Genomic DNA, 27,391 nt, shown 5'->3' with positions numbered 1-27,391 from the left:
CCACATGAATTTATTGAGTATTTATAGAATCAAAACAAATACCGCCAGTTCGTTTGACAACAATCGAATAGCCGCCCACTCATTCACACACTTTCTCGTTCAAGTAATGAAAAAGCACCATACTCTATACTCCACGCCTCCAAGGTACCCAAACGTACACTGCATCTTCAATATTCTCTAACATGAAAGGCACCAGCCCTCATGCTTAATACCCATCCTCGTCAACACTATGCTCATTATACATGCGTAAGCTGTACTTTGCGAATTGGCTCCTGGCCCGGATCTTCTCCCCAAACCGTGAAAATAGCGGCGGGACAGCACAGAACATGGTCGCAATGGCTGCTAGCACGGAAATAGCCATATTGTTCCCGAGATTTGTGAACATTGGTGGTGCGATGAGCGGCAAAATAGCGGACAAAACAGCTCGGACAAGACTAAGTGCAGCCAGCCCACTGGCTGCATAGCTGAGGTAGCTATCGGTTAAGTAACCGCCCAGTACGTACTCGATCTCGTTCAGGGAATATCCTATCAGCACCAGGCAAAGGACAGACACTATCCAGTGCAAGTTAGGCACTTGGGGAGGAATAGTCCAGGCGAAAGCCCAGAGTGCCACGGTGAGGACGAACGCTCCAATCCAGAAGCCTGTTAGCTTGTGCTCAGGCAGGAGTGGTTGGCCCTTCTGGCGGTGCTTGTCGATTATATGCAGATCGATATAACGGGTCAAGAACCCGAAGGTGAGACCAACCCCAATCGCAATGAAAGGGAGACATGATTGTCTTGTGGTGAAGTTGAAAGACTGATAGATTGGAGGTAGAGCTTCTGTGAAGAGGTAGACCAAAGCAACGGCAATGGCGCTAATCACGGACACAAAGAAGACGATGAGCTCGGTAAAGAAAAGCCGCACGGGCCGGAACAGTGCAGTGCGCACGAAGGTCTGTAGATCCGGCGTACGGTCTGGGTTCAGACCCTGAAGCGTTTCAATTCCGGTGACCTTACGCAACTGTGCCACCTCTCGCGCCAGTAACAAGGAGGGACGAGACTCGCGAATGGTCAGTAGGATGAAGGTCAGAAGACCAGTCACAATGGCAGCCACATAGAATAACCACCGCCTGTAGGTGGCTGTCAGCAAGAACTTTACGGCCTGGTCAAGTAGAGGAACATACCAGTTGAGATCCGTAATGATAAATGTACTCAAGATGGGCCCGGTCACCAAACCCAGGTTAGCTACTATTGCCCAGAGGCAAAGCACCCAAACCCGATCTCGAGAATTGAACATGTCCTCAATGCTGCCAATCACAACTGTGGTCGGAATCGCTGAGAAAATCCCACTTAGAAGGCGACCTATGATAACCCCAGACATGGACGGAACAGCAGCCACGATGGCACAGGAGATACTATATAACGCCGTACTGAGTACATAGAGGTTCTTGCGTCCGAACGCTTCTGAGTATGGAGGGAAAACGATAGAACCGAGGCCCTGGCCCAATAAATATCTGTTTCCCATTCAGTCATCAGAAAAGCAACACAGGCGAGACTCGATAGGGTTGTAAGGTGTTGAACAGACATTGATACAAAGACAAATATGGACAATTCCTTTTCGATGTTGAATTCACTGAGAGCATCCTTGGCAGCGGTAGACTGTGGTATTCAGTATTTCTTTTCTTATTAAAGCGACTGGGTGACGTACGCCTGAAGCACTGATGGCAGTTCTGCATGCAAGCTTTAAGTTAGCAAGGAGTCCAAATCTTATCCAGGGCAACCAACAGTAAACATACGTGAAAAGCTCAAGGAAGATAATCAAGCTGGTGTCATAAGCTTTCCGTATAATGCTCCAATTGCGAGGATGCCGCTGATTCCCTTTGGCCCATCGGATATGGAATCCGTCAGCCGCGACCTGCAGGCCATATTGTCTCAAATGCGATTCCAAAATGCCTTTGTCTGTCTCAAACTGAGACATAGTAATCTCAGGCATTTTGGCGTTCATTTTGGAGAGACAGAAAAATCCAATAAACTAAGTCGAAGGGGGGGGAAACAAGTTGGGATGCTGAAAGCAGCAAGCATAAAATATCAAGCAAGACCCAGCATCAGGGTTTCAACTTAATAATCCGAGCTACATCTTGCTGAAGCAAACAGACATACGTACCTCCAGGCCTTTTTTTCCCCAGAATGCAAGGGGTTGGGTGTGCAGATCTCCACCAAATGTCGAGCGAGGTATGATGTTATTCCCATGGCTCCAGGTCAGTCACCTGGCGCACTTTGTCATTTTGGGCGCTCCTGAAGTCATTTCAACGGCTATTTTTCGAATTCCTCAGTCCCTCACAACGTAAACTGAGACGACATAGGGTCCTCACAACTTTGGAACCGTAACCCCTTGGTGGCCATACCTCTCGTTTGAGTCCAAGATCTACATACCTGACGGAAGACTGACTAGTTGAATGCTCGGCGTCGCCAGCAATGTTCGTCAGCGTTTCCATCCCTTTTTCTGCCCTCTTTGCCCCATAATCCACGCGTCAGGAGAAGAGGGAAAGACTCGTGCTTGAAGAGAGCACCACAAGCTCTTGTACTAAGCCCGGTATTGTTTTTTGGGCGATAGGGCTAGGAAATATCAGGTTTTGGCATATCCCGCCGAATTCTTCTGGACTTTCTCTTTTTCAACCTCCATAGCTTACGCAACACGATAGGGAATGTCCCTCGGATGACATTGGAGACGAATTATATAGAATTTTGTAAATTAGCCTTACACCTATATATAACCTCACGCCCCTCCCCCCCTTTCCAAGTTAGCGCATTAAGGCCAAGGCCACGGGGGTTTCCTGAGTCGTAAGTCAGTATTATGTACAGAACTTTGAAACAATTTCAGTATATCCTTATTTTTTTTTTTTGAAAACCCTAAGACAGCCGGCAACTGAATTGTGTTGGTGTGTATCACAATAGCATATGGTTAGACAGACCAGCTGCCAATTAGGGCAGAAAGAAACCTGCATTTGAGCGTTAAGATGCATTTTCTAATTTCTATCAAGGCTCCCACATTCCTGGATAGGTGAAAGAATCTTTTCTCTCTCTTAGGAAATCTCACCAGTGCTGTGCCCATCCATGACGTACTTGTCGAACCAATTTCTTCGTATGTGGTCTTCACAGTACAGCATTTATTAACCTATCATGCGAATACTAGCACAACAGCTATAATGATTTCATTCCGCTCCTGATGATGCCACTCCAGAGATGGTACGGTTTTAGGGGTGGGATCGAAACAAGAACCGAGAATTCCACCTTGGCCATATACTATCTATGGCAGACAAACACCAGGGATCTTAACCAGATTGGGCGATCGTGCAGACTTTAAAAAGCGCGACGGATTCTTCTATGCATTTGGCTACACCTTGCAAGCTAGACAAATCTGAGAATCAATTATTTTGGATCTCATTTCTCTATCATATCTAGACCCTGTACATGGATCCAGAGATGATCCCGGTCCTTGAGCAACAGCCTATGTATCACGCTGTATGCGTGCCATGTATATGTCCAAGCCAACTATAATCCCCTTACAGTCCCGCGACGAAAGTGGATATCTTCAAGGTAAACCTCGTGCTTAAGCATTGCCGTTGTAGGCAAGCAGGTTAGGGCTGCCCTGGGGATCCTTGACAACATTCTTGGTGGCCAACTCCTTGATGCGCTTGGCCACGGCAGCGGGGCCACTGAGGTTCTCAAGAGCAGACAGGTAGAGGGACAGACCGACAATGTGGGGAGTGGCCATGGAGGTACCGGAGATGGTGTTGGTAGCAGAAGACGAGCCAATCCAGGCAGAAAGAATATCCTGGCCGGGAGCAAAGACGTCGACGACATCGCCGTAGTTGGAGAAGGAGGCACGGGTGTTGCTCTTGTTGATAGCGGCAACAGTGAGGGCATTAGGAGAAGAAGCGGGGCTGGTGTCGCTGGCATCAGACTAAAAGCATCATGTCAGTTGCAGATTCGCCTTTGCGTGAAGGAAGGGAGACGTGCGTTCTCGTTACCGGCAGCGACAACCGAGAGAACACCCTGCTCAAATGCACTCTCGACCGCATCGTTGAAAGCCTGAGAGTAGCCACCGCCTGTAGTTTTGGAGTCAGAGACTGCATATTCTGGGGAGAGAAGTATCAGTGGGAAAGAGCAACGCAGACTTACCCAAGCTCATGTTAATCGCAGCCTTGTTGGTACGCTTCTTGCTAACAATGTCATTGGCGGCCCAGTTGAATCCATCAAGAATGACGGAGGTGCTGGCTGATTGGCCCTGGAAAACCTTGACCGACAGAATGTTGGCCTTCTTGGCAACACCGAAAGTCTTTCCAGCAATGGTGCCGGAAACGTGAGTCCCATGTCCAATGCTATCAACGTGCTGACCGCCAGCAGCATTGTAGGCAAGGCTGGCCCGGCCCTCGAACTCTTGGTGGCCAACGTTGACACCGCTGTCCACCACGTAGCCATAGGTACCCGCGCCGGCATTGGTGTCGTAGATGTAGTCAGTGCTCGCCTGACCCTTGTGGGAAATGCTCCCCAGGCCCCAAGGAGCACCCTTCTGGGTGGTCAGACCAACGAGGTAAAAGAGCTGGTCCTCCTCGACGTAGGCAACCTATACCCAAGTTAGCCATGATTCCACATGGTGAGCGAGCGGGATAGTTACATACATCCTCGTTCTTGCGGATCTCCTCAATGGTAGCATCATCGAAGGAGCCTGCATAGCCGGCGAACTTATTGATCTTGTACTTGCGCTCAATACCGGCAGGGGGATCACCAGCAGCGACATCACGGCGTTCCAGGCTACGCTGGTGAAGATTAGTAGCCCAGGTTGTATGCTCCTGAATCTTCGCCTCCTCAAGGCCGGACTTGAAGGCAACGATGTACTTTCCCGGAAGCTTGTCAACATCCCGGCGAGCCTCCTGCACAGGGGCACCGAGAACCGCGGGGAGGACAGCTCCAAGAAGGAGCAAGGCACGCTTGATGGACTGCATGATAAGATGCTCGCAAAGATGATTGAGAGGAACTCAAGTCGGAGGAGAGGAACCAGAGGCTTGATGATGAATAGGAGAACAAATGAGGTATGCAGGTGGTATTTATAGGCTTCAGGAACACCAGGTACTCCCGTTCTTGAGCAATTCCTACGGCTTCGGATCACTTGCACGGCATGACAAGGATGCGCTGTACTACTGAGCGTGGTTGAAACTCACAGGGTGACATCGCATCTTCAGAGACGACGCCGTTGCGCTCCACCGGAAAATTGCATTATCAGCGGACATGATGAGGGCAGAAATGGCGATGGCCACCAGGGAAGCTGACCCGCTTTAGTCAACCATAATGGACTGTAAGGGACACAAGGCTATGGCAAGTTGTCGAGGCTACAGGGTTCGGTAAAGAACTGCATAGCACGCTTTCCCCAAAAGGAGTAACTAACGATCGGCGTACCTTCAAAGGGAAGGTAGTATATCCCGCAGCCAATGAATTTCTACGGTAGCTCGCTATAAGGAAACAAAGAAATGATATCTTAGGCCGAGAAGGCCTAACGCTGCGGACGATACCTGTAGGAGTGAAGATCATCCTCACGATGCGACAGAGATCAATGTGACCTCTTCCAAATGCTTGGCATCCTCACGCGATATCCGCTATTACCCACGTCTTTCATCGGGGATAAAGGGCTGTGATTGGGGAAGATGCCTTTGTCGGAATCCAAACTTCTGAGAATGAGCCCCAGGGTGTACCCAAATTTGGCAACGCATGGGGTTGCATGAAAAGCAAAAAAGAAAAAAAGGAATAAGTGTATGCGCCTATAATATCGCCCCTCGGTATTGGCGATGGTGATTGTATCTAGACGGGAGGGGAGGGGTTAGGTTAGCACACAAAGAAGTGAGAGATATGCGATAAGCACTTTCTGGCCCGTCCATGGACGAAGCTAAGCAATTCCTGGTGCTACGCCAGATTTTAGTATGCGAACACACATGTGCTTCAGAAGGTCTCCTGATAGTATCAGGACCTAGGCATATTCGCTATGTTTGGGGGTACTGCTCCCGCAGAAGAACCAGGGCAAGGGCATACACCACGGCAACTACCCCTGGCGTTACACAAAACCCCTGCAAGGCGACAATACTCCGAGTCAGTTGAGTGGCCAATGGCACGAGCAGACAGCCGGTCTTCCCGTCAACACTAGAGTAGCTCATTAGACACATCCCTCAATGGCCCATCTCCCTAAGCCGAAGGTAGATGGCAAGCCCACCGCCGGGAGTCCGAGCGACCAAGGCTCTTGGCATCAAGGGACGAGAGGGGCCAAGAGGGGAAGCCAAGGTGGCAGTCGACGAGACGGCATCGGCATTAGCAAAAGGGTTCGAAGTCCAACCCGTTAATCCGGTAAGTCAAATGATCATTGGCAGTGTTTTTCAGGTGCATGGGTACTTTGCAAGTAAGATTTGTGGTTCCGCACGCACCAGTGCCCACCTGTCTTCATGCATGATCCAGCCAAGCAAGTCCTTGGCATCTCTGGCTATACCCTGTGGGCTGACAGAACTGCAGGTTAATTAAAAGGAGGATGACGATGATGTTGGTGATGGTTGCATCCGATAGGTTCATTCCCTCAGTTCAAGTCGGGGAATTGGATATTAAGCCTAAGCTGCTTTTCCTAGCCTCTTCCCGGCAGACTCGGAAGATTTCAGAGAGGGAAAAGAGGGGAAGGAAGTAAAGAACCTGCAGGAGAGAGTGAGGGAGAGCCTTGTGAGAAGGTTAGAGGTGGTGAGCCCCAAGGCGCGATTGGGCGGGACTCAACCCATGGCCTGAGGCTAGAGGGCACTAGCAGCCAGGCAGCTAAATTCTTGGCATCTCTTGTTCCATCGGGGTTCCGTTGGCAGTCATTAATCTTTAATCTCAGTTTTAATCTCTTTCCCCCATCGTGGTCCTGGGCGTTGTCTCGGATTTAGAAGAAGAGGGAAAACCTCGGAATTCGAATGACCAAGAATCAGGGCTATATCCCCTCTGGCTTCAATTCGGCCTGAGCGCCGCATCCAACCAGGCAACGTGTGTTCGACAACGTCATTGGCTATTAATTTAATTCATGCAAATGGAGTACACACTAGCAGCGATTTTTCAGCCACCCGATAAGCGCCCAGGCTTGATTATCCGTTGGTTGCTGGCTTGGACCTCCATGACTCAGGAATAGGATCCAGAGTGCTTATTCATGAAATGAGCTCATTCTGCACCCCGATCACCCATAGAATTGCCCAGGCACAACGCCCCCTCCTCGAAAGGGCTCATGACCTTTTCTTCCAAGCATGCTTCTTTGCCGCCTCTGTGTTCTTGAAAGGAAATCCAGTCGTTCTCTTGTCTGCGCCCGTCTTCCGACTAATTTTCCCATTACTACTGGCGAAGAGCACACACCAAAGCCCAATTGCAGCCACCACCGAGTATCCGATCATTCCTATAGCAAAGGCGGTTTGATCCGAGGACAGGTACCGCGTATAGGCGTAGAACGCCGAAATTCCTTGGAAAAGGGATGTTACGATCAAGGTGGGGATGGCATACGGTGCCTTGGAGTCGTTGTCCTCCGTCGTGACTGGTTCTGACACCATGGAGTTCAAGGGGATGGTTCCCGTTAGCATGGCCGTTAGGATGGCGATGGTGAGTAAGCTAAAACCAAGGCAGCGTGCGAAGTATATCTCCATTTCTACAGAGGGGTTAGGGTGAGTATTCCTAACAAGCCACTTTCGCGTTGCCTTGAGGAGCTTGACTATCTTGATATGACACTCACCAGAAGCCGATCTTGTCTCGTCCAGTAGCAGAGTCGTCATGATCTGCGGGACTGTGATCAAGGACACACTCTGTAGCGAGAGCCATCCCGCCGTGGAATAGGTATAGACATAGAATACCTATTGGGTTGCGATCGTTAGCTAACTAGGACTTTAACGCGGGGCTTACATGTATTCATGGAACTTACATCCATGGTGGAGACTGAATCAATTGCACGACTATGAATCAATGGTTATTTCAAAAAGGCGATCAAAATTTCCCGATGCGAAAGAAGTTGATCAAGAGAGAGAAAGAGCAAGGCAGCCACCGCAGCTTCTGACATCATAAATCCCCGGTTTTGTCTTGTTTGCATAAATTACACACTTTTCTAACCACAACAATCAAAGGATCTATTCCGTTGATTATTTTCTTGCACAGCACGTTTGATGCGATTATTTATCTCGTGTCTAGTTCATTTATTCATGCATAACTGAAATGTAGCATTGAGGTGTCAAGGCTGACGCCGTGTAATAGACCAAAGCCCAGAAAAATCAATCAAGAAAAAGAGTAGGTAGGTGAGAAAATTGGAGATCATTGATTGATCTGACTTGCTCGCAAGTATCTGGCAAAACTGTTATCCTGATCGGACGGTCCTTGAGCATCAGCAAGGGCATTCTGATACCGCTGGGAGAGCCCATCACTATCAGCGGCTCGAGGAACACCTGACTCGTCATCACTATCATCATCATCATCATCTTCGGGCTCTTCGTAGTCTCCTCTCCTCTTTGCCGCAGCAAGTTCCTCTTCCTCCTCCTCGGCTTCGCTAACGGTTTCTGCTTCGTTGTCGGCAGCCTTGCCCTTATTGGACCCAGAGACGTTCATATCCTTCATCAACTTACCCAGTTCCAGCTCCCGCTGGGCTGCCTGAGTCTCCTCACGCTCTTGCTTCTTGCGCTCTAGTTCAGGTTTGTAATCACGCTCAAACTCTTGGCGCTTCTCCTCGACCGCTTGGAAGAACTCCTCGATGCCCTCTCCGGTCATTGAGCTGACACCCACGATATTCAGATGGCGGTAGAACTCTTCGAGCATCAGACTCATGCTGTTCAGAAGCGAGCCCATGTATCCACTCCCCGAGCCGAAGCCCCCAGCGCCACCCTCTGTTCCAAAGGCCCCCGATTCCTCTTCCTCGCGCAAAGCCTGCTGGAAAGCGTCGAAGTCGGTCATCCACTCCTTTGCAAACTCGGCATCCTGAACATCTGTCTTGTTGAATACAAGAATCATGGGTAGTTTAGTCTTATAGAGAATACTGCAAGCGTAAAGCATGTTGCTCATGAAAGTACTCGTGGAGCTCGCACGTGGGGTATCAATCACGTATGCAATCACAGTTGGGAAAGAGGAGGCCAGAGTCTCGAGTAGAATACTGCCCGATGCACTCCATACAAAAACTTCGATCTGTCCGGGTGTGTCGACCAAGATGTGCTCGATAGGTTTGGCGGACGGGCTGCTTGGGTTCGGGGCGGTGCGTTTCTCTAGCAGTGCGATGATTTGGTCAACCTTGGTTGCGAAAAGGTTCAACGACGTCAGGATACCGCCGTTGGGGCCGAGATTGTACTGCTTCATGACCTCTTTATAATTGATGGAATCGCGGATGTCGATATTACTCTCGAATGGTACGGAATAAACGGCGGGGTCCAAGTTCATAACGTAGGGGATCTTCTTCTGCGAGTGAAGGTATGAGTTGATTCGCTGCATGAAAGTCGTCTTTCCGGAGCCTTAATAGACAAGGGAAAAAGGGCATTAGTGAATGTCAAGGTATCGTAAATCAAGAAGCTGTGTCTCTTCGTTACCTGCCATGCCCACGCAGACTACAGACACAGGAGATTGCGCCATGATGAACAGCGTCAAGTAGACTTTCTTTCAAAAAGTACCGGTTTTTGTGTGTATGTGTGTGTGTGTGTGTGTGTGTGAATTCCCTAGGGTAGTAACAATTTTGGATAAATTCCACCCGATGGGAGACAAGGGAGAAAGAAGGGTACGCGATGGTTGAGAAGGATAAAAAAAGTCGCGCGGGGAGTACTTTTCTGAATCGAATTATCGGGGTGGAGTAAGAGTCTGGAAGTCAAAAAGATCGGTCAGACGTCATTAGCGCCTTTTCCGCTTTAGTCTTTTGTCCTGCCTTTTGAAGCCTTTACCCCCCACGACATCACTCCGTACGGATTACTCCTACCACTGAAAAAAGAGAATCAGTATGACTCTGGAGGATTTTGAAAAGTCCTTGGCGGAGGATCAGGAGAAACGGCGCGACAAGAGTGACAAGGAAAGGCATCGACATCGCGATCGAGACCGCAGCCGCGATCGCTCAAGACACCGCCGCCATCATCATCGTCGCCATTCGTCCCGATCGAGAGAACGCGAATCCGAAAGCCACAGAGAGTCACGGCACAGGGACGAAGACAGACATCGCCATAAACGATCGCGCCATTCGACTGACCACGATGACGATCGAGGTCACGCCCATAAACGCCGACATCGACATGAAAGCAGAGACGAGGAAGCGCCACCCGTGAAGGAGGAAGCCCAAGAGGTGCCAACTCAGCTAAAGAGAGATGCATGGATGGAAGCCCCATCCGCGCTGGATATCGACTATGTCCATCGACGCGATACGACGCGCTTGGAAGAGGAGCCAAAGGCTAAAATGCTACAGGCAGACTTCGAGCTTAAAATCCATGGCAAGGAATTAAATCAACACCTACACGATCTGAAGGACGGAAAGACGCTGGAGGAAATCCAGGAAGAACCGGCGGAACACGAGGTTGACTACACTTTCGGTGATGCTGGCTCCCAGTGGAGGATGACTAAATTGAATGCTGTCTATAGGCAAGCTGAGGAAAGCGGAAAACCCGTGGAGGAAATTGCTATCGAGCGGTTCGGGGATCTACGCTCCTTTGATGATGCACGCGAGGAAGAGGCGGAGTTAGATCGACGTGAGAGGTACGGGGAGGGCTACGTAGGCAAAGAAAAGCCATCAGGAGAGCTTTTTCAAGAGAGAAAACTACAGCAGGGCGTCCATCGGGATACCCATGAACATATTCCAAGCCCCAGGAAGGAACTGGAAGCTCACGGCCAAGGCAAACCGATGGATGCAGAACCGCCCCAAAATACTACTCAATATCTCGACTCAACAGCTCTCAACCGACTTAAGGCGCAGATGATGAAGGCAAAGCTCAAAGGCTCTCCCGATGCTGGTGAGCTTGAGGACCGGTACAATACCGCCGCGGCAGCCATGGCAAACCGGAAGGACCCTGGTGTGGTGGTATTGGGTGTCATGCAGAACCGGATGCTTGCTGGCAAGAGAAATGAAGTCAAATCCGTGGAGACTAAGCGAGGCCGAGAAAGGGGCCAGGTGGAAGAGAACGAGGATATGAGCATCGAGGATATGGTGCGCGAGGAGCGAAGAACCCGTGATCAACGGGGAGGCGAAGGGCAGCGACTTGCGGAAAGAATAGCAAAAGATGGCAAATTCGAGGTATGGACCTTAAGCGAGATCTACAACCATATCAAAGAAACTAACGATGTGTCCTAGAATGATTTGGAGTACATGGATGATAATGCCTCCAAACTAGCACGACGGGTACATCGGTCCGAAGTTAATCTCAAGAATGCGACTATTAGCGAGTTCCAAAAGATGAACCGAATCCTAGACAACTGCCCTCTTTGCCATCACGAGGATACCAATACTCCGCCTGTTGCTCCTGTGGTATCTCTAGCGACCAGAGTTTATCTTACTCTTCCCACCGAGCCAGAACTTAATCAAGGATGTGCCACCATTGTCCCCATTCAACATCGAACGAATCTTCTGGAATGCGACGATGATGAATGGGAGGAAATTCGTAACTTCATGAAGAGCTTGACTCGCATGTATCATGACCAAGGCCGCGACGTCATCTTTTATGAGAATGCAGCCCAGCCTCACCGAAAGAAGCATGCAACAATGGAGGTAGTGCCATTACCATACAGCCTCGGGGAGACATCTCCTGCCTTTTTTAAAGAAGCCATTCTCGCCGCAGACGCCGAATGGACTCAGCATAAAAAGTTAATCGACACGCTGGCGAAATCGAAGCAAGGATTGGGCCGATCTGCCTTCCGCCGTACGCTGGTGAAGGAGATGCCTTACTTCCATGTCTGGTTCGAGCTTGACGGAGGACTGGGACATGTAATCGAGGACGAGAACCGCTGGCCCCGCGGCGACCTCTTCGCGCGGGAGATCATTGGAGGAATGTTGGACCTGGCTCCGGATGTGATCAAGCGGCAGGGCCGCTGGCACCGTGGAGGTGACCGTCGAGTTGAAGGGTTTAAGAAACGATGGAGGAAATTCGATTGGACAAGGGTACTTGTTGAGGGGTGAGATTAAGGCCGTACATACCATCTACGACCATTTGCTCGTAGTCAGGAGCATCTTACATCTATCTTATTGCGAATCCATCCACGGACACCATTATGCCATCGCCATTGTAGTACACGCCCATTCTTGGGCTTAATATCTGTGTAGATCTGTCACCGAGAGGTTGTTTACCAGAAAGCATAGAACAAAACATTCAATCTGGAGAAATCTTACCTATCCAGATATCGATTCATATACCGCCGATCTTTCCACTTTTCGCCTCCTATCAGCGTTGATCCGATCCTTGAATAAGGCCGGGGAGTGGATTATTCGCTGCTGTATAGATTGGCCCTTTTACCCGCGGCCACACAATCGGCGATTTCCTGAAAGATTCATTGCCATATCGGCTATCTCCGACAAGGGTCTCTTTCTGGATTCTTCTTCTAGTTCATTCGGCAAACTAGACGGTAAGAACGCGGAGAAGGACAGGAGATGTGGTGTCAGATCAAGTCCCGTGTAGTTGGAGAATCAAACCAAGGGGAAATTTAACGATAAGAGAAAGAATAAAAGTGGGGCACGTGGGGGGAAGTTCATCGTTTGGTGGAGGAATTCTTTAGTAAATCCTTCTCTTTCCTCTCCCCCTTCTTCTCTCTTTCTTTCCTCAATTCCTTTATACCTCTATACCCAGGTAAAGCACGCCTCAACGGTCTCATATTGACACAAATCATCCATATCCGATTGTTGCGGCAACAGCAATTGAAACGAGACGCTCCTTCGGCCAAACATTATATCAACTTCCCCGCGCCTTATCTCCTCTCGGGATAATTCAAGTAATTCAAGTGTGTAGTCCAGTACATGACTCATTTTTGTCTCTTGAACCCCATATATCTGCCAATTCCAAGGCTGATATATAAGCAGAAGTCCAAAAAAAATGGCTTCATCCAATTCCAAACCCAAGGTTCTCCTCCTGGGAAAGATCATCCAGTACGCTAAATCAACCCCCTCCCTCCCCAACTTTATACTACTAAACATCCTTGGCATGTACACATCTAACCCTATATCCTGGTAACGCAGTGCACATACAACATGGCAGTCTCTAAATGACATCGCCGAGCTTGTCTCACCAACCGCAACTAATCGCGCCGACTTCATCCAAGAATGCAAAGACGGCAAGCTTGACGGCGTAGTCGCCGCATACCGGACCTTCGACTCCGTAACCATCACCGGGCTCGTAGATGAGGAATTGGTGAATGTCCTGCCAAGCTCGCTGAAGTACCTGGCTCACTGCGGTATGGCTTCCCCTCTGCTTCCGTATGCTCCTCTTATGATACGTAGGAGCTAATGGTGTTATCCAGGTGCCGGATACGACCAGGTCGATGTCCACGCCTGCAGCGCCCGCACACCCCCCATCCGTGTCTCGAATGTCCCGACGGCCGTCGACGACGCCACGGCTGACGTTAACATGTTCCTGATCATCGGTGCCCTCCGCAACTTCAACACGGGTATGCTAGCCCTGCGCGAAGGCAAATGGCGCGGACAACCGGCCCCTATCTTGGGCCATGACCCCGAGGGCAAGGTGCTAGGGATCCTGGGAATGGGCGGTATTGGCCGGAATCTAAAGAAGAAGGCCGAGGCATTTGGCATGAGCGTCATCTACCATAATCGACGGCAGTTGACGGAGGACTTAGCCGGCGGCGCCGAGTATGTGACGTTTGATGAGTTGCTGGCGAAGAGTGACGTGATCAGTTTGAACTTGCCCCTGAATGTGAGTTTTCTGCTGCGGCATTCTACCACTGCTACAATAAAATATATCTAGGGACAAGCTGGCGATGGGCTAACGTGAAGGGGTATGTTACAGAATAACACCCGCCACATCATTGGCAAGCCTGAATTCGACAAGATGAAGGACGGCGTCGTCATCGTGAACACTGCCCGTGGCGCCATCATAGATGAAGCAGCTCTCGTTGACGCCCTAGATAGCGGCAAGGTCTACTCCGCTGGCCTTGATGTCTTCGAGGAAGAGCCCAAGATTCACCCCGGTCTTGTCCGGAATCCTAATGTGATGCTGGTACCACATATGGGCACCTGGACTGTTGAGGTATGCTGCTATCCCCTCTCGGTTCATAATTGACTGAAGCTAATTCATGGCGATAAATAGACTCAAACTGCCATGGAAGAATGGGCTATTGAAAATGTGCGCTTGGCCCTTGAAGCTGGGAAGCTGAAGAGCCCGGTTCCTGAACAGGCTGATCTATAGATTTGTTACTTTTCCCCTTCCTTGGATTTCAATTGAGTTTGTGCATGAAATTATAGAGCTCGAAAGTCCGGTCCCGTCGGTATATACAGAGGGTTTGGTTACACGATGCGGCACAATACTGCCCTGGTAAAACTTTATGAGAATATGAATTCAAAGAGTCAGAATTGAGAACTGTACAAGAGATGTGTTATCATTGTATTTCGTAAGAACTTATGCAGCCGGAACGCCATGGTGCTTGTCCGTGCCCTAACTGCGGGCAGAACTGAGAAAAGCAATCAACTCCGATGCCATGACGTCCTCCGAACCAGTAATAACCAAAAGCAAATGATGATCATAAAAAATAATATAGTCACTGAAAGTGAAGGGATATGAGAAGGCAAGAGATAAGCACTCTCAAAAAAAAATTCTAGTTAAACATCGTTAAAAAAGCAAAAACTTCGCCAGTGCGAGGCTTTTTTTCATATTACAATTTTCGCCAAAGAGCCACCGAATGCAATTCGGATAAATCCCGAGGATTCACTCGCGTGATACAATCCAGGATCGGACAACCATGCCGCAAAGGCGTTTGATCACTTGAGTGGTGCCTTTGCCGCCCGCTTCTTGTTCCAGGAACTTTTGTGCAACGTAAAGCTTAGCCCCGGAGTCCTTCTCGCTCGTTGTAATAGGTTGGGGGAAGCTGCGCGGGAAGTCCGCCCAACGCTGTCCGAGATGACGCGCAATAGCGATCGAATAAATAACATCACGGTTTTCATACGTGTCCAGCAGCGTGCGGCAACGGCCCAGGGTATCATCAATCTCTTTAGCTGAGCTGGCCTCGTTGTCATGAAGAGTAAGAAAGTGCCCGATCGCGCTCCAGAAATCCAGCGACCTTTGCATTAGCTGATCTGGCAGAGACGGAGGGTTGGAAGGCGTTTCTCGCGGAGGAAACTGAGCCAGGGGATTCGAGTCCAAATGTTCACCCGTAATCAAGGACTCGATGACATCCAGCCGTTTCGAAGCGGCCAACAAATCGTAATCTTGACCATGGCTTCCATTTGATACATTCATGACGTGCCGACACAGTGTCATAGAACTCCAGACCACGGATGCTTCAAAGCTCTCCAGACGTGCGATTACATTCGGGTCACTGAGGTTCTGATCGTTGAATGCCTCGATTAAGGCAGAATACTCGGCCATAAGCTGGGCATTGGCCAAAAGATGTGCCAAAGCCTTCTCTTGAAACCAACGTGTCTCGAAGAACTTATCAATAGCAGGAGCATATGTAGCAAAGAACACCGCCTTGATTTCTTCTAGGCGGTTTGGGGCAATAGCGGTGATGGGATGAGGAGGTGGAGGAGGAATCCCTCTCAGCGCCAGCAGATCGCTGATTTGGACTTGTTTCACTAAGAAGAAATATGTAAGTCAAAGAGCGGGCGATATACTAGGGGAAGGACGCACCTCGGAAACTGGTAGGGTCCGACGACGCTGTGGTATTCACCGGATTGACAGTTGGCTGCAAGCCTCCCTCTACGGCATTTTGAACGCTAGCCATATTTGACGAGCTGTTCCCGTCCAAGGTAGGGTCGATGGGAGCACCGTAGTCGTATCTCTCGGTGGAGGTGCTGGGCGACTCGGACGGAGCAAAAGGTTGAGAGACCGCGGGCACGTAGCCAGGAGGAGCAGTAGGGTATGAAGGAGTCGACGAGGTAGAAGGGTCTTGCGGATTGACGACCAGCGATGGGTGTGGGTTTGGAGCTGGTTGTATAGCAGAAGGTGTCGGCTGTGGTTTAAACACCGGGTCGTAGCCTAAACATTCACGTTTACTTTTGACGCAGTTTCGGCAGACGGGATGGCCTTCGTCGCACTGAGTAGTAGGGAGGGGCCCAATGTTAGCTGAATATCGAATAAAGGAATAGAAGAAAAAAAATTCTTTCTTTCCCCCCAGACAGCCAAATAACCCAAACCCAAGCGAAAGAATTATTATTATTATAATAAACAGGATTGGGCTGTCGGGCGGGGAGGAAACAGTGGGCAACACAACAAGCGACACCGCGAATGGCGGGGTTTCTGCAGGCGAGCCGAAGCAGAGCTTGTGTCGCAAGCGAAACCACAACACATTTATTTCCTTCACCCAAACGCCCTCACCACCAAACACGCTGTTCAAAACTTCAAAACCCCCTGTCCAATAAAAGGGCTCCTTAATACTATATTTCGTATCACGTACCTTGATTCTCCGTTTTCGACATGTTAAACAACCTGTCTTAGTTCTGCGCTTCACTTCCTTCTTGTGTCTACCACCGGAGAGCATCTTGTTCGGATCTCCTGGGAGTTGATAACGCATTTGCGCGTTCGAATTCATTCCCATTTGCCCAACATTGTTGGGATACCCCGTCATATATTGGCCTATGGAAGCCATTGGGGGCATAGGCGATCCGATGGGGGCCTGCGGGACATGCGACGACTGCCCCTGAACAGCATGATGGTCCATTGTCTGCATTGAGGGCGCATTCATCGGTGCAGAAACCGCTTGATGGTTATGATACATGTCGGGGCTCTGATGCTGGTATTGTTGCGACTGCGGCTGCTGTTGCATTTGGCCCTGCTGTTGTTGTGGCTGTGGTGATTGATACTGCTGTGACGGCGCATGCTGCTGCTGTTGCTGTTGATATCGCGGCTGTGATTGCGGATGCGCCGGTTGGCTCTGTGGTGGAGGTGGCTGTTGCGAGTGTGTACCATTGGATGGCAGCTGCCATGAAGAATCGGGAATCGGTGAAGGCCCCGGTTGTTCGCCAATGTTACTGCCGGGCGTCGCCGATACGTGCGTAGTAGGATTCGCCCCAATTTCCGCGCCGTCATGTTTCGTATCTGTATCTGAAAACGAGAAATGCTCGTCTGCACCTAAGTCACCGTCCGTAGCTGGCAAGGTGGTATCTAATGGAGGTAACGAAGTGTCAATTGGCGGTAGGGACGGTATCGATGGATCTAACGGTGGAAGTGATGAGTCTACACTGGCCACAGGCGTATCCATAGCCGGTAGCGATTTATCTATAGGAGGAAGTGAAGTGTCCACAGATGAGAACGTCGTGTCTGCGAGAGAGGTGCTCGTCGGTACCGCAAGCGCATCGGTTGGTTCGGGAGCCTGTTTTGGCGGCTCGCCAGGTGTATTTGCAGGATCTGCCATCTCCGCCATTTCACTTGTGGTATGATCTAGAAACCCTGTTGTTGCGCGAAGTCCAATGATTGGGACGGGTACTGGAAGAATCAATTAAATTTCTTCGGGCGCAAGCTCGTTACCGTAACGCAGGAGTTATCTCCTCGATGGTTGATAATCTTATCCGTAGACTAAAAAAAAAAAAAAATATCTTTGTGCCAACCAAACAACCGTGACGCTCTGTCTGCAGCTTTAAGGCATTGTTAGCCGACAGATTTCGAAGCAGCATGAACTGAATCGACCCGGTAATCATAGGCGTATAATTCCAGGGACATCTGACTAAGGGTGGGAAATATGTAGATCACAGCAGAAGAGAAAGAGACATGGTTCCTTCGGGGTTGCGCATAGCCGGAGAAGAATTGTGCAGTGGTACGAGTACGTCGAGGACCGTCTGCGTATGGTAGGCCCATATGCATATTTGCTATCCAATAATAACTGTATAGCGTATATAGTCACTCTTCCCAAAGATCACATTGCACCAAAGCCAGTGGCATGATGGGTGGTCGTGCATTTGAATGTCAAGCAAACGCGACTGCTCGCAACCTTCAATCGCTCGTAGCGGGGAACAACCACAACCACCGCGCATCACCCAATGCAGACTTCGTATGCGACATTGGGATAGAAAACAAAGAAACAAGGCCTCGAGTGCAGAAGGTTGAATGGCTGAAGTGCCGGGGCTGACAAGAGGGGAAGAGACGTGTCTCGGATGCAAGTGACCGGGGACAAGCGATAAAACGAAGCTTTCTCGTTTACTTACCATGTACTGGTCCAAATAAGCGAAAAGAAGCGAGCCGAAATACTATTCCACCAGAACTATCAAATCGGAACCAGACAGACTCCGCATTCGGAGTGGGTTGTGACGAGGGAGTTGCGATAAGGTCGGGTTGCGCGACAAAAGAGAGACTTAGCTTTAAGGGAAAGAAAGTCTCCTCCCCGGACTTTGTAGAAAAAAAAGAGTTGCAACGGAAAGGGAAAAAAAAAAAAAAAACCACCAACAAACACCCCAAGACAACTTGTGGCAATACAACAAAAATCAACTTTTTTACTCTCTCTATTCTTCTTTCTATACCAGGAATTTATCCTTACAACAACACAACAATATCTTTATTCTCTCCACATATTACTCACAATATACCCGGAATGGCCTTCACATAGGCTATCTCATCCGACTAACTGACTGTTCAATAATCACCGTCGGACAGCCTCATACAACCAATACGAGACTGTCAGCCCTCGGAGAATTTATTCGCGAATATCACCAAAAATTCAAAAGGTTCAAATATTTTATTTAGAATGGTTTTCTTCAGTCCTATTCTTGCTATCTAATTTTCCTTCGTATACAGTCGCCTTCAAGAAAAAAGAAGACCTCGAAGTTCTCCCGAATTTTCCGTAGATGCCAATGCATTGATTTATTCAACCGCTGAGTATCTCTAGAAGGAGCATGGCACTCTTCAGCGTATTTCACACCCCTGGACAAGCTAAAAGCTCATAACCGAGGATCCATTCATCAATGGATGGGTGGCAATGATGCTGGTGAGATTGAATGGCAGTTGACCCGGGATTCTTTCCCATCGGGTGACCATTCACAGTGCATGTAGTCAAATTGGTATATTCATCATCCTTTCTCAACGAGCTTTTAAAAGTAAGCAACAATTGAGAGAACAGCATACTTTATCCTTGGTCAAGTATGGCCGGGATACGCACTAGACTGTGAATCAACACCTCGGTATGAGCGTGACATCCATTTGATACATGAAGTGGCGCAACGTAGACATCCTGTAGCGCATACCCAGTGTTCATCTATTTCCTCATAACCTTCGGCTTGCGCTTTTTGAAAACAACGCCTGAGGTCGGCTCTTCTGGCTCACTCTTGGCTGCAGGCGTTAAGGGCACAGCAGCAGCTTCAGCCGGTTCATGTTCAGTTTTAGGCACCTGGTCAGACTCTGTAGCCACGGGATCAGCTTCATCCTTGGCTGGTACATCATCAGCCTCCTTGACACTCTCCGTCGGAGCCACCTCAGAACTCGAAGGTCTGGCTTTCTTAACCTCCTTCGAAGATTCCAGCAGCGCATCCAAGTCCTCGTCATCCTGCGCACCAGGATACTCCCGAGTCCTCGATCCCCAACCCTTGCTAACAAACCTCTCCGCCTCCCGTTTCGCCTCCTCTTCCTCCTCATCCCCCTCATGCTTCCGCTTGCGAACCCCAAGCGAAGGGCCAGTCTTCTCCCCCTCTTCCGCCCCAATTACTTTCTCGGAGAGCGTCTGCCACTCCCCAGCAAGCGCCATATCACCACGGTACTCTTCCGGAATCGCAACGCCCATGTCCGCCAATTGCGCCATCTGCTTCTTCCGCTCATCCAGCGAAGCCGGGCGCCGGGGCACTTCAGAAACCGGAGGTGCTCGTTTCCAGGGAGCTGCATCGCTACTCTTCCCGGGGGCGTTGCCGGCGACGGTTTGTCTTAGTCGTTCAACTTCATTCTTGGCTCTCTGGGTTTCACGTTGCTGGCGCTCGTTGTCGCGGTGTATGTCTCGTAGGAACCGCTTCAGGTTTCCTTGATGTTTGCCTGTGGCCTCGTGTTGGGCTTTCTCGAATGCTGTGTCTCGTATGAAAATCTTGCATTGTTTGCACCAATATCTGGGCTAGGGTGATGTTAGTTGGCTGGCTTAATGTGTTGCGTAAGGTGTAGATGGGAGATGCGAAATGAATTAAGAGGTAGTAGTGAGAAACTTACGGCTGATTTCCAGTATTCTGCCATATTTGGATTTATAGTTTCAAGAGAATGGATCTGGTATACGGAGAATAGCAAATGATATATAACACTTCGAATGCGATAAATGATGCTTCCGGGGTGCGATCGGAGCTAACCCGATGGAGTAATCACGGAGCCTCCCCAGGTTATCATTGTCGATATGTCCATACTCGCCGCTCTTGATATTATCAAGTTCTATTGGGGATTCGTTGTAGATGGTTCCTTTCCTAATACTTAGCTAGATCTTTTCTATAAGCTATTCATTCTCCGGTGATCTGCCGCTTGCTTTATTTTTGCGAAAAGTAAACACGTTCATGAATATATATATCCAGCATCACCAAGGTATTCATCGTAATTCATTCAAAAAAAAGGTCTAGTTGCATTTTCCACTCTACGAATGGTTGTGGCCTCAACTCTGACTCTCGCCTCAGCAAGGTCAGACTGGAACAGGAACCCAATATCCCTTGTACTATCCACGAGCTCAACCTCTCTTTTGACAAACGCAGAGCCATCACTTGGATGGGGTGGGTTGGCGCCATCATCTTCGCTATCCCATCTGTCCTCATCATCTATATTCTGCTTGCTGACTGGGTCCAGCTCGTCTGTCTCCCAAACCAGCCTGAATTCATATGGTGCTAGACCAAACAGGCGAGAGACAATGGCCTTTACCTGGTATGTATCAAAGGACCGAGGTATCTCCTTTACCTTGATTTCCTCCAACACATCGTCTGGATTGGTGATTGAGCTGTCGGAAACCGGCAATTTTCGGCGCAGGTAAAACGCCATCTTCAATAATCGCGCAGCAACAGAGCGTGGATTCACAGCAACACCTGACCCGATCGATGCCGAGACTCTCGTAAGAACAGGTTCGCCGTATATCTCACAAAGCTCATGATATCGAGGATGCTTGGCGAGAATATCCCGCTCTGCGCTTTCCGGGAAAGCCGAGAGTTCCTTGCCGATAAGAGAGAGATAATAGAGATCTCCGTTGCTCCGGTCCTTTGCTGTTATTGTGCTATAGTTGAGCACCTCCAAGGAGGCAATTCGGGAAAGAGTTAACATATATGCCTCGTCTACTGTCATCGTTTTCTCTGGCAACCCAGTGATAGCTGATGGCCCCACTGGTTGGTCGTAGAGGGGGTTCCCGGATATACGGAGAGATTTCAGACCTGGAAATACAACTGGGAGTTGATTGACGAAGAGCCAGCTGTCAATTTTGTTTCTCGACAGATCCACCGAACGGAGACTGTTTGAGAACTGCAAAGGGCCTGCTTCGTCTGAGCTGGATTCGCAGATTTTATCAATGCTATTTCCGCGTAGTGAGAGATGGCTCAGGTTGCTCATTGACGTGAGTTTTCTGAGAGAAGATAGGGAGGAAAGGTCATTATCCTCTAAGGTTAAAGTCGTTATTGTGTTCGTGAGTGGTGACGAAACTGAGGAAATCTGGTTAGCAGTAGCGGATAAAGTAACCAGGGACGGAAATTGATGTGTTAAAGTCGAAACCTGTTAAACGAGTTAGCCGATACAAATTATATCCCAAGTCAATATGATATACCTCATCCCAAGAGAGAAGGGTGTCGTCCAGCTGAAGCTCCGTAATCCCCGTGAATCTCAAGTTCTCCGCAACTGAGTCCATCCGGTTTCCGCTAGAAGTTGTGTCAATCCCAAACATTTTCACTTATAAATCGCCACTTACTTCAGCTTCAAGGTCTTCAAACGCTTAAGTGAGCTACATATGCTTGCAACATCACTCCAACGATTCAGTAGATTTCGACCGAGGTCAAGTTCGATGATCTTAGGGCAGGTTTCCTCAATCTCTCTGCAGGCTGGTTGAATTTGCTCTGCGTTTCCTTCATGGGACAGAACGCCTGCAAGTTGTAGGCCATCCAAGAGAACAATCCTCAGCTCTTGGAGTTCTGCAAGCTGTTTCCGGATTTTGTCAAAGCCAACTTCTTCTACAACTTTGCCGCTGATTTCAATAGGCTTGTGCAAAGCATCACCAGCGGCGTCGCCACCTAGCTTTTGCCTGGCCACTTCTTCGAACTCAGATGCATATTTCTCACGCAGAGCCTCTAAGAAGCCTCTAGGCTTGTCTGCAGCTCGAGACGGACGCACAAACGACCCAGCGGTGGGGTGCTTGCTCTTGCCTAAGATATGTGTTAGTAAGTGAAAAAATAATGAAGAGGGTTATTAAAAAGACTAATCATCGAAGATAAGGGAAAAATGCTGTACATGTAAAGTATCTCACTCCCTGATGCTCTCCGGAGTGCTTCCCCCGAGTTGGGTCGTCCCATTCCACACCGAGCCACTCGCCGGTGGTCCCTTCGACTCTTCCCGCGTAGCGGACGGTGCACAAATTACCATTGTAAGATCGCCGTTGGTTCACATAGCAAGTAGGATCCATTATCGCAGTCTATTCTAATGCGGACTGACCTAAATGTAGGCGTCCCTTGGCAATTATATAGTTGGCTTTGATACTCCATGGACTGTCGATTCGGACAAACAACTTCCCTCGTCCAATGACAGTCGACGAGATCGCTGACATAAGACTTCTATAGAATTTCCAGTTGAAGCTTAGCTTTAATCACCCGCCGCGCTTCTCTCCTTTCCTTGTATCGGATACCCCCAAGGTTTTCAAGGGAAATCAAGATGGATTTTCAGGTAAGTTGAATTGTGCCTTGGAAGGCATTTTGTCCATCTTTTTGAGTTGTATGTTAACGTCGTTGAAGAACCGTGCAGGATCTAAATTCGGTGGCGGCGGTGTCGCATCGCAATCCGCGACCAACGCAGACCGTCGCGAGCGTCTTCGCAAGCTCGCCCTCGAGACGATCGACCTCGATAAGGATCCGTACTTCTTCAAGAACCATGTAGGAAGCTTTGAGTGCCGTCTCTGTTTGACGGTCCACCAGAACGATGGCTCCTACCTCGCCCACACCCAAGGCCGCAAGCATCAGACCAACCTGGCTAGACGTGCCGCGAGGGAGCAAAGAGAAGGGAAAAACCAGGATCCATCGACGCTACCGGGTGCGATGGGTGTTCAGGTCAAGAAGCAGACGATCAAGATCGGCCGGCCGGGTTACAAGATCACGAAGATTAGGGATCCATTGACGAGGCAGCTGGGCCTGCTGTTCCAGCTGCAATATCAGGAGATCACGCCGGGTGTCCAGCCTCGAGTACGATTCATGTCAGCCTTTGAGCAGAAGGTTGAGGAGCCCCCAGACAAGAACTTCCAGTATCTTGTCGTCGCTGCAGAGCCATACCAGACTTGTGGTTTCAAGCTTCAAGCGCGAGAGATTGATCGTAGGGAGGGTCGGTACTGGACTTGGTTCGACGAAGACAGCAAGGAATTTTGGATTCAGATCATGTTCAAGACCGAGCGAGAGGAAAGATTCAGTGGTGTTCCAGGTCTGGCACCAATGGAACCCAAGGCGTGAGCTGCTATATAAGTGATGCCTACATATGGGTTTGTATGAGAAGAAAAGTTGACGAGAGTATTATTTATTCAAGGAAGGTGCACTGGGCGTTTGAGGATTTCTGTTTTATTGCAGCTTTATATGACTGATATTCATGTTACCCCTGCTATTGTAATTTGGCCGAGAGCGGCCTTCCGATAGTGTCAGATATCATCCACCTCTCTCTTTTCTCTAACTCAGTTGATTCAATGTTGAGAGTCACTGAGGTCCAAGGGAATTTCAGAAGAATCGAAGCCTATTACCAAGTTGAATGAAGAATTTAATGGGATTGCCACCAGCTATGTAATGTGCAAACTATTTTTAAGTAAAAGGTACAACGTTGTACTTTGGGTATTTCCGGGTAATGCATTGATACACCATGCTAGAGAGGACAAAGTAGCCAGCCATTCGTGATCGGCCCTTGTGGGCTCGTCACAGGTTCTATACTTTCAACCGACGGACGATGCGCTCACTTGTAATTCTTAATGCTAGACACAGTGTGCAACTAGCGGGCGTCGTCTTGCGACATGCAAACAGAGTAAGAAAGATGCACAAGTCGTTATCAGTGACATAAGATGCCAAATGCGCTAGACGCTAGATGAAATCAAATGAACAGAGATATTCCGAGATTAGATCCTAGATAAGCCGCCGGAAAGACTTCCGCGCAAGCCTGCCCGCTGACCGGCTTTCCGAGGCGCTCATCCTGCATCCATTGATAATCCCAGATATCAGTCCAATTCTCAATTATTCTGAAAGGCGTTGAATGCCTTGTATGTGTAACCGATGAACGGAAGACTCATTTCTGCCTCCTGCTCCTCGGGCATGGCACGAGCCTGAGCACGGTGGATAGCGCTGGTATCCTCCTGAGGGATCTCGTCAATGGGGAAGTACGACACATCGATGTTCGAGCTTAGCCGAGGTTCGAATGGAGCGCGGATGTTGCGAAGCTGCTCCCAAACGACACCGCGGAAGAACGGATGATTCTTTATTTGTGTTGCGCCTCCAAACTGGCCACCTTCGTTACCTACACGATGTTCTGCGTCACACAGGAAGCTGTATGCAATGGTTAGTCTTGTGACGGACCTATAGTGCTATGAATGAGGGGTACTTACCTTCGGATGAGGCCCTCAGACTCGCGAGAAAGGGTAAGCTCTTCGGGGAAGTAGAGACATTCCCTCCAGTTAACGATCTTTCGGTAGGTATCGGTGGTATCCTCGGCACAGAAGGGTGGCCACCCCACAAGACATTCAAACATGATAGCACCAACCGACCACCAGTCGCAAAGATAGGTATATCCTTGGCCGTTGAAGATTTCGGGTGCGATGTAGTCTGGTGTGCCAACCGTTGAGTAAGCCATGGCTCGACGGGACTTTCTCCACGTATTTATTTGTCCACGGTTTGATACCGTCAAGTTAATCGCATCGTTGAAGTATCCAGAGTTACGATTCTTATCCTTTGAGGTAGAGTTTTTCAGCAAGTTTTGGTAGTATGAGTTGTCATGGGTCTTCTTGCCGCCAGTCGAGAGACCGAAATCGGTAAGCTTGACATGACCACCACGATCGAGAAGAATATTGTCGGGCTTAATATCACTGTGAGTGTATCCCCGTCAGCATATGATAAATCGTAATCTTCAGATATAGGAGAAGAAAGGGGGATCAAAAAGAACAACGATGGTAAAACAAGCAACCAACTCACCGATGAAGGAAGCCCAGTTTGTGAACCGCCTCAATAGCCATCACAATTTCTGCCATGTAGAATCTGGTGATGTCTTCAGAGAAGATTTCGTACTTGATCAACATGGTCATCAGGTCACCACCAGGTAAGAATTCCATCAAAAGGTAGAGGTACGCAGAGTCCTGGAAGGAAGCGTGCAACTTTACGAGCCATGGGTTATCCTTGGAGTCAGCCAGGATATCACGCTCGGCACGAACGTGGGCCAGCTGATCCTTCTTGAACATTTCAGTCTTGATCAAAGATTTGAGCGCATAGATCTTGCCGTCAGTCTTCCTTTGCACAAGCTTAACCTCACCAAATGCACCCTTGCCAATAACCTTGATAGTTTGGAAATTCGTTGGCGATTCCTTGGTGCGAAGGAATCGGAGGAAGTTCGACTCCTTTTTCGCAATAGTTTCTCCCTCTTGACGCTTCGTCTCCTTGGGGACATTAGGATCTTGAATCATCTTGTCGAGATTGGTGGAACTGTTGAAGATAGTATTAACGTTGGTTGAACAGGCTCCATCATAGATTGTAGCTCCATCTTCGTTTCCTTTTCCAGTGTAACTTACCGCATGTTGCGATCGCGCGCACGCTCGATGTTCTCGTGGAAGAAAACATTCACTAGTTCCTTAGCAGCCTTACCACGCTTGTGGATATTCTCTGAGTATCGCTCCGGATAGCGTTGAAGCTCTTCATTCTCGGCAGGAGTTCGAGGGCTGCGCGGCATCGGGGGGGCTAAATGGCCAGGCTGCTGCTGCCCGGGGGCGGACGAGCCAGCGGTGCGAGGTCTCTGAGCAGGTGAGGCTGCGCGACCGAAGAATCCAGTCCGGTTCGAGTTCAGATCCTGGTTGGAGAACTGCTGGATGAGGCCGTTGGTTCCGTCGTTGGCACTGTACCCCATGCGGGATTGATACGTGGGCTGCGGGGACTGCAAGTTTGGTTGCCCATAGTGCTGCTGCTGCTGAGCATAGGCTGCCTGAGCAGGATATGGGTTTGCCATGAAATATCCCTGACCGTACGCCCCATTTGGAGCCTCCATGTAGTCCTGAGGGCCTTGGTTTTGGTAGATCGGTTGAGGGAAGGCGGAAGGAGTGGTGGGATATGCGCGGTTGTTGGCCGCCGCATTGAAACCACGCTCGTTGTACCCGAAATTCAGGTGGAGACGGTTATTATTGGGATCCATCTTGACACAAATTCTCTCCGGTGAATCAGCCGTACAGGATGAAAGGCCTTAAAAATGGGTAGGAGCGGGAATGGAGTTTAAAGGTAAGGCCTCAAGGGGGAAAGGAATGAGCGGTGGCTCAGGAGGTTGAGTGCGACAAGTCGTCAAGAGGGGCGGACAAAATAGTGGAGAGGTGGGAGGGAGGAACAACTCCGTACTCCACTGTCAGACAAAGGAGAGACACTTGATTTCTATTGCCTCTCTCTCATGGAAGTCGTAGATAATATTCAGGAAAATGAACGAAGATCCAAAGGAAGTGGAAGATAAATTAGATTGGGGGGGGGAGAAGGAGGGAAATGGAAATGAAACGCCCGTGGTGAGACCAAGAGAAGTAGCGTGAGCCAAGTTGCTACTCCTGTTGTCCGACTAGTCCAAGTCTGTATCTTTTTTGGTGAGTCTGGACTTTTTGGGTTCTTTAGCCATTGCTCGGTACGGCACACCACTGGGGCCACGAGTGCGGAACAGGGGGCGGATTTCATTTATTGGCCTGGGGCTGCCAGGCACATTGCCGGTCTTGGCATGAAAGTTCCAACCAACGGATCGCCCCGATTGGTCCAAGGGGCTCTTCCTCGGCTGACTCAGCAATATATACTTCTATTGTTTAAAAACTAAGCAGGTTCGTGATGAATAGGCAACATAGCTAATTGTATTATGTTCTACGAATATTAACAGAAGACCATCAT

General features: G+C 49.4%; 10 protein-coding genes across 10 annotated transcripts; 3 read left to right on the top strand and 7 right to left on the bottom strand.

Annotated features, from left to right (window-relative positions):
- Positions 1 to 205: 205 nt before the first annotated feature.
- On the bottom strand, positions 206 to 4,985 carry BDW43DRAFT_320234 (subtilisin-like protein; the record flags this gene model as incomplete). Its single annotated transcript, XM_032049046.1, has 10 exons — positions 206 to 854; positions 1,041 to 1,109; positions 1,164 to 1,493; positions 1,565 to 1,638; positions 1,688 to 1,709; positions 1,776 to 2,011; positions 3,647 to 3,943; positions 4,000 to 4,088; positions 4,162 to 4,606; positions 4,662 to 4,985. 10 exons carry the CDS (start codon positions 4,983 to 4,985, stop codon positions 206 to 208), a joined length of 2,535 nt encoding a protein of 844 aa, XP_031899149.1.
- Positions 4,986 to 6,816: 1,831 nt separating this feature from the next.
- BDW43DRAFT_112735 (uncharacterized protein) lies at positions 6,817 to 8,017 on the bottom strand. The gene is made up of 3 exons (XM_032037948.1): positions 7,949 to 8,017; positions 7,763 to 7,880; positions 6,817 to 7,678 (listed from the first exon to the last, which is right to left on the bottom strand). Exons 1-3 carry the CDS (start codon positions 7,952 to 7,954, stop codon positions 7,266 to 7,268), a joined length of 537 nt encoding a protein of 178 aa, XP_031899148.1. The 5' UTR covers positions 7,955 to 8,017; the 3' UTR covers positions 6,817 to 7,265.
- A 42-nt stretch (positions 8,018 to 8,059) lies between these two features.
- Positions 8,060 to 9,761, bottom strand: BDW43DRAFT_279987 (putative ATP binding protein). The gene is made up of 2 exons (XM_032042373.1): positions 9,588 to 9,761; positions 8,060 to 9,512 (listed from the first exon to the last, which is right to left on the bottom strand). The coding sequence occupies exons 1-2, from the start codon at positions 9,628 to 9,630 to the stop codon at positions 8,332 to 8,334; spliced, it is 1,224 nt and encodes a 407-aa protein (XP_031899147.1). The 5' UTR covers positions 9,631 to 9,761; the 3' UTR covers positions 8,060 to 8,331.
- Positions 9,762 to 9,927: 166 nt separating this feature from the next.
- On the top strand, positions 9,928 to 12,710 carry BDW43DRAFT_279980 (putative cell cycle control protein (Cwf19)). Its single transcript, XM_032042372.1, has 3 exons — positions 9,928 to 11,264; positions 11,322 to 12,291; positions 12,356 to 12,710. Exons 1-2 carry the CDS (start codon positions 9,989 to 9,991, stop codon positions 12,143 to 12,145), a joined length of 2,100 nt encoding a protein of 699 aa, XP_031899146.1. The 5' UTR covers positions 9,928 to 9,988; the 3' UTR covers positions 12,146 to 12,291; positions 12,356 to 12,710.
- Positions 12,711 to 12,796: 86 nt separating this feature from the next.
- Positions 12,797 to 14,462, top strand: BDW43DRAFT_279977 (D-mandelate dehydrogenase-like dehydrogenase). Its single transcript, XM_032042371.1, has 6 exons — positions 12,797 to 12,960; positions 13,040 to 13,105; positions 13,196 to 13,410; positions 13,477 to 13,886; positions 13,980 to 14,219; positions 14,280 to 14,462. Exons 2-6 carry the CDS (start codon positions 13,053 to 13,055, stop codon positions 14,376 to 14,378), a joined length of 1,017 nt encoding a protein of 338 aa, XP_031899145.1. The 5' UTR covers positions 12,797 to 12,960; positions 13,040 to 13,052; the 3' UTR covers positions 14,379 to 14,462.
- On the bottom strand, positions 14,439 to 16,383 carry BDW43DRAFT_279976 (putative C6 finger domain protein). Its single transcript, XM_032042370.1, has 2 exons — positions 15,816 to 16,383; positions 14,439 to 15,760 (listed from the first exon to the last, which is right to left on the bottom strand). The coding sequence occupies exons 1-2, from the start codon at positions 15,907 to 15,909 to the stop codon at positions 14,895 to 14,897; spliced, it is 960 nt and encodes a 319-aa protein (XP_031899144.1). The 5' UTR covers positions 15,910 to 16,383; the 3' UTR covers positions 14,439 to 14,894.
- A 2,492-nt stretch (positions 16,384 to 18,875) lies between these two features.
- BDW43DRAFT_279969 (putative formin binding protein) lies at positions 18,876 to 20,330 on the bottom strand. The gene is made up of 2 exons (XM_032042369.1): positions 20,301 to 20,330; positions 18,876 to 20,208 (listed from the first exon to the last, which is right to left on the bottom strand). Exons 1-2 carry the CDS (start codon positions 20,322 to 20,324, stop codon positions 19,369 to 19,371), a joined length of 864 nt encoding a protein of 287 aa, XP_031899143.1. The 5' UTR covers positions 20,325 to 20,330; the 3' UTR covers positions 18,876 to 19,368.
- A 217-nt stretch (positions 20,331 to 20,547) lies between these two features.
- Positions 20,548 to 22,875, bottom strand: BDW43DRAFT_112567 (putative tubulin-specific chaperone). The gene is made up of 4 exons (XM_032037945.1): positions 22,551 to 22,875; positions 22,015 to 22,465; positions 21,874 to 21,964; positions 20,548 to 21,821 (listed from the first exon to the last, which is right to left on the bottom strand). Exons 1-4 carry the CDS (start codon positions 22,720 to 22,722, stop codon positions 20,679 to 20,681), a joined length of 1,857 nt encoding a protein of 618 aa, XP_031899142.1. The 5' UTR covers positions 22,723 to 22,875; the 3' UTR covers positions 20,548 to 20,678.
- Positions 22,816 to 24,308, top strand: BDW43DRAFT_112603 (spliceosome assembly protein PRP11). Its single transcript, XM_032037947.1, has 2 exons — positions 22,816 to 22,979; positions 23,048 to 24,308. The coding sequence occupies exons 1-2, from the start codon at positions 22,968 to 22,970 to the stop codon at positions 23,750 to 23,752; spliced, it is 717 nt and encodes a 238-aa protein (XP_031899141.1). The 5' UTR covers positions 22,816 to 22,967; the 3' UTR covers positions 23,753 to 24,308.
- BDW43DRAFT_112582 (serine/threonine protein kinase CBK1) lies at positions 23,890 to 26,802 on the bottom strand. The gene is made up of 4 exons (XM_032037946.1): positions 26,056 to 26,802; positions 25,466 to 25,969; positions 24,883 to 25,359; positions 23,890 to 24,823 (listed from the first exon to the last, which is right to left on the bottom strand). The coding sequence occupies exons 1-4, from the start codon at positions 26,667 to 26,669 to the stop codon at positions 24,511 to 24,513; spliced, it is 1,908 nt and encodes a 635-aa protein (XP_031899140.1). The 5' UTR covers positions 26,670 to 26,802; the 3' UTR covers positions 23,890 to 24,510.
- Between the last annotated feature and the right edge of the window lie 589 nt (positions 26,803 to 27,391).

This window comes from Aspergillus alliaceus (genome assembly GCF_009176365.1).
Source record: "Aspergillus alliaceus strain CBS 536.65 unplaced genomic scaffold BDW43scaffold_29, whole genome shotgun sequence".
Lineage (NCBI taxonomy): Eukaryota > Fungi > Ascomycota > Eurotiomycetes > Eurotiales > Aspergillaceae > Aspergillus > Aspergillus alliaceus.
The sequence above is the reverse complement of the archived record's forward strand: the minus strand, read 5'-3'. Positions and strand labels throughout refer to the sequence as shown.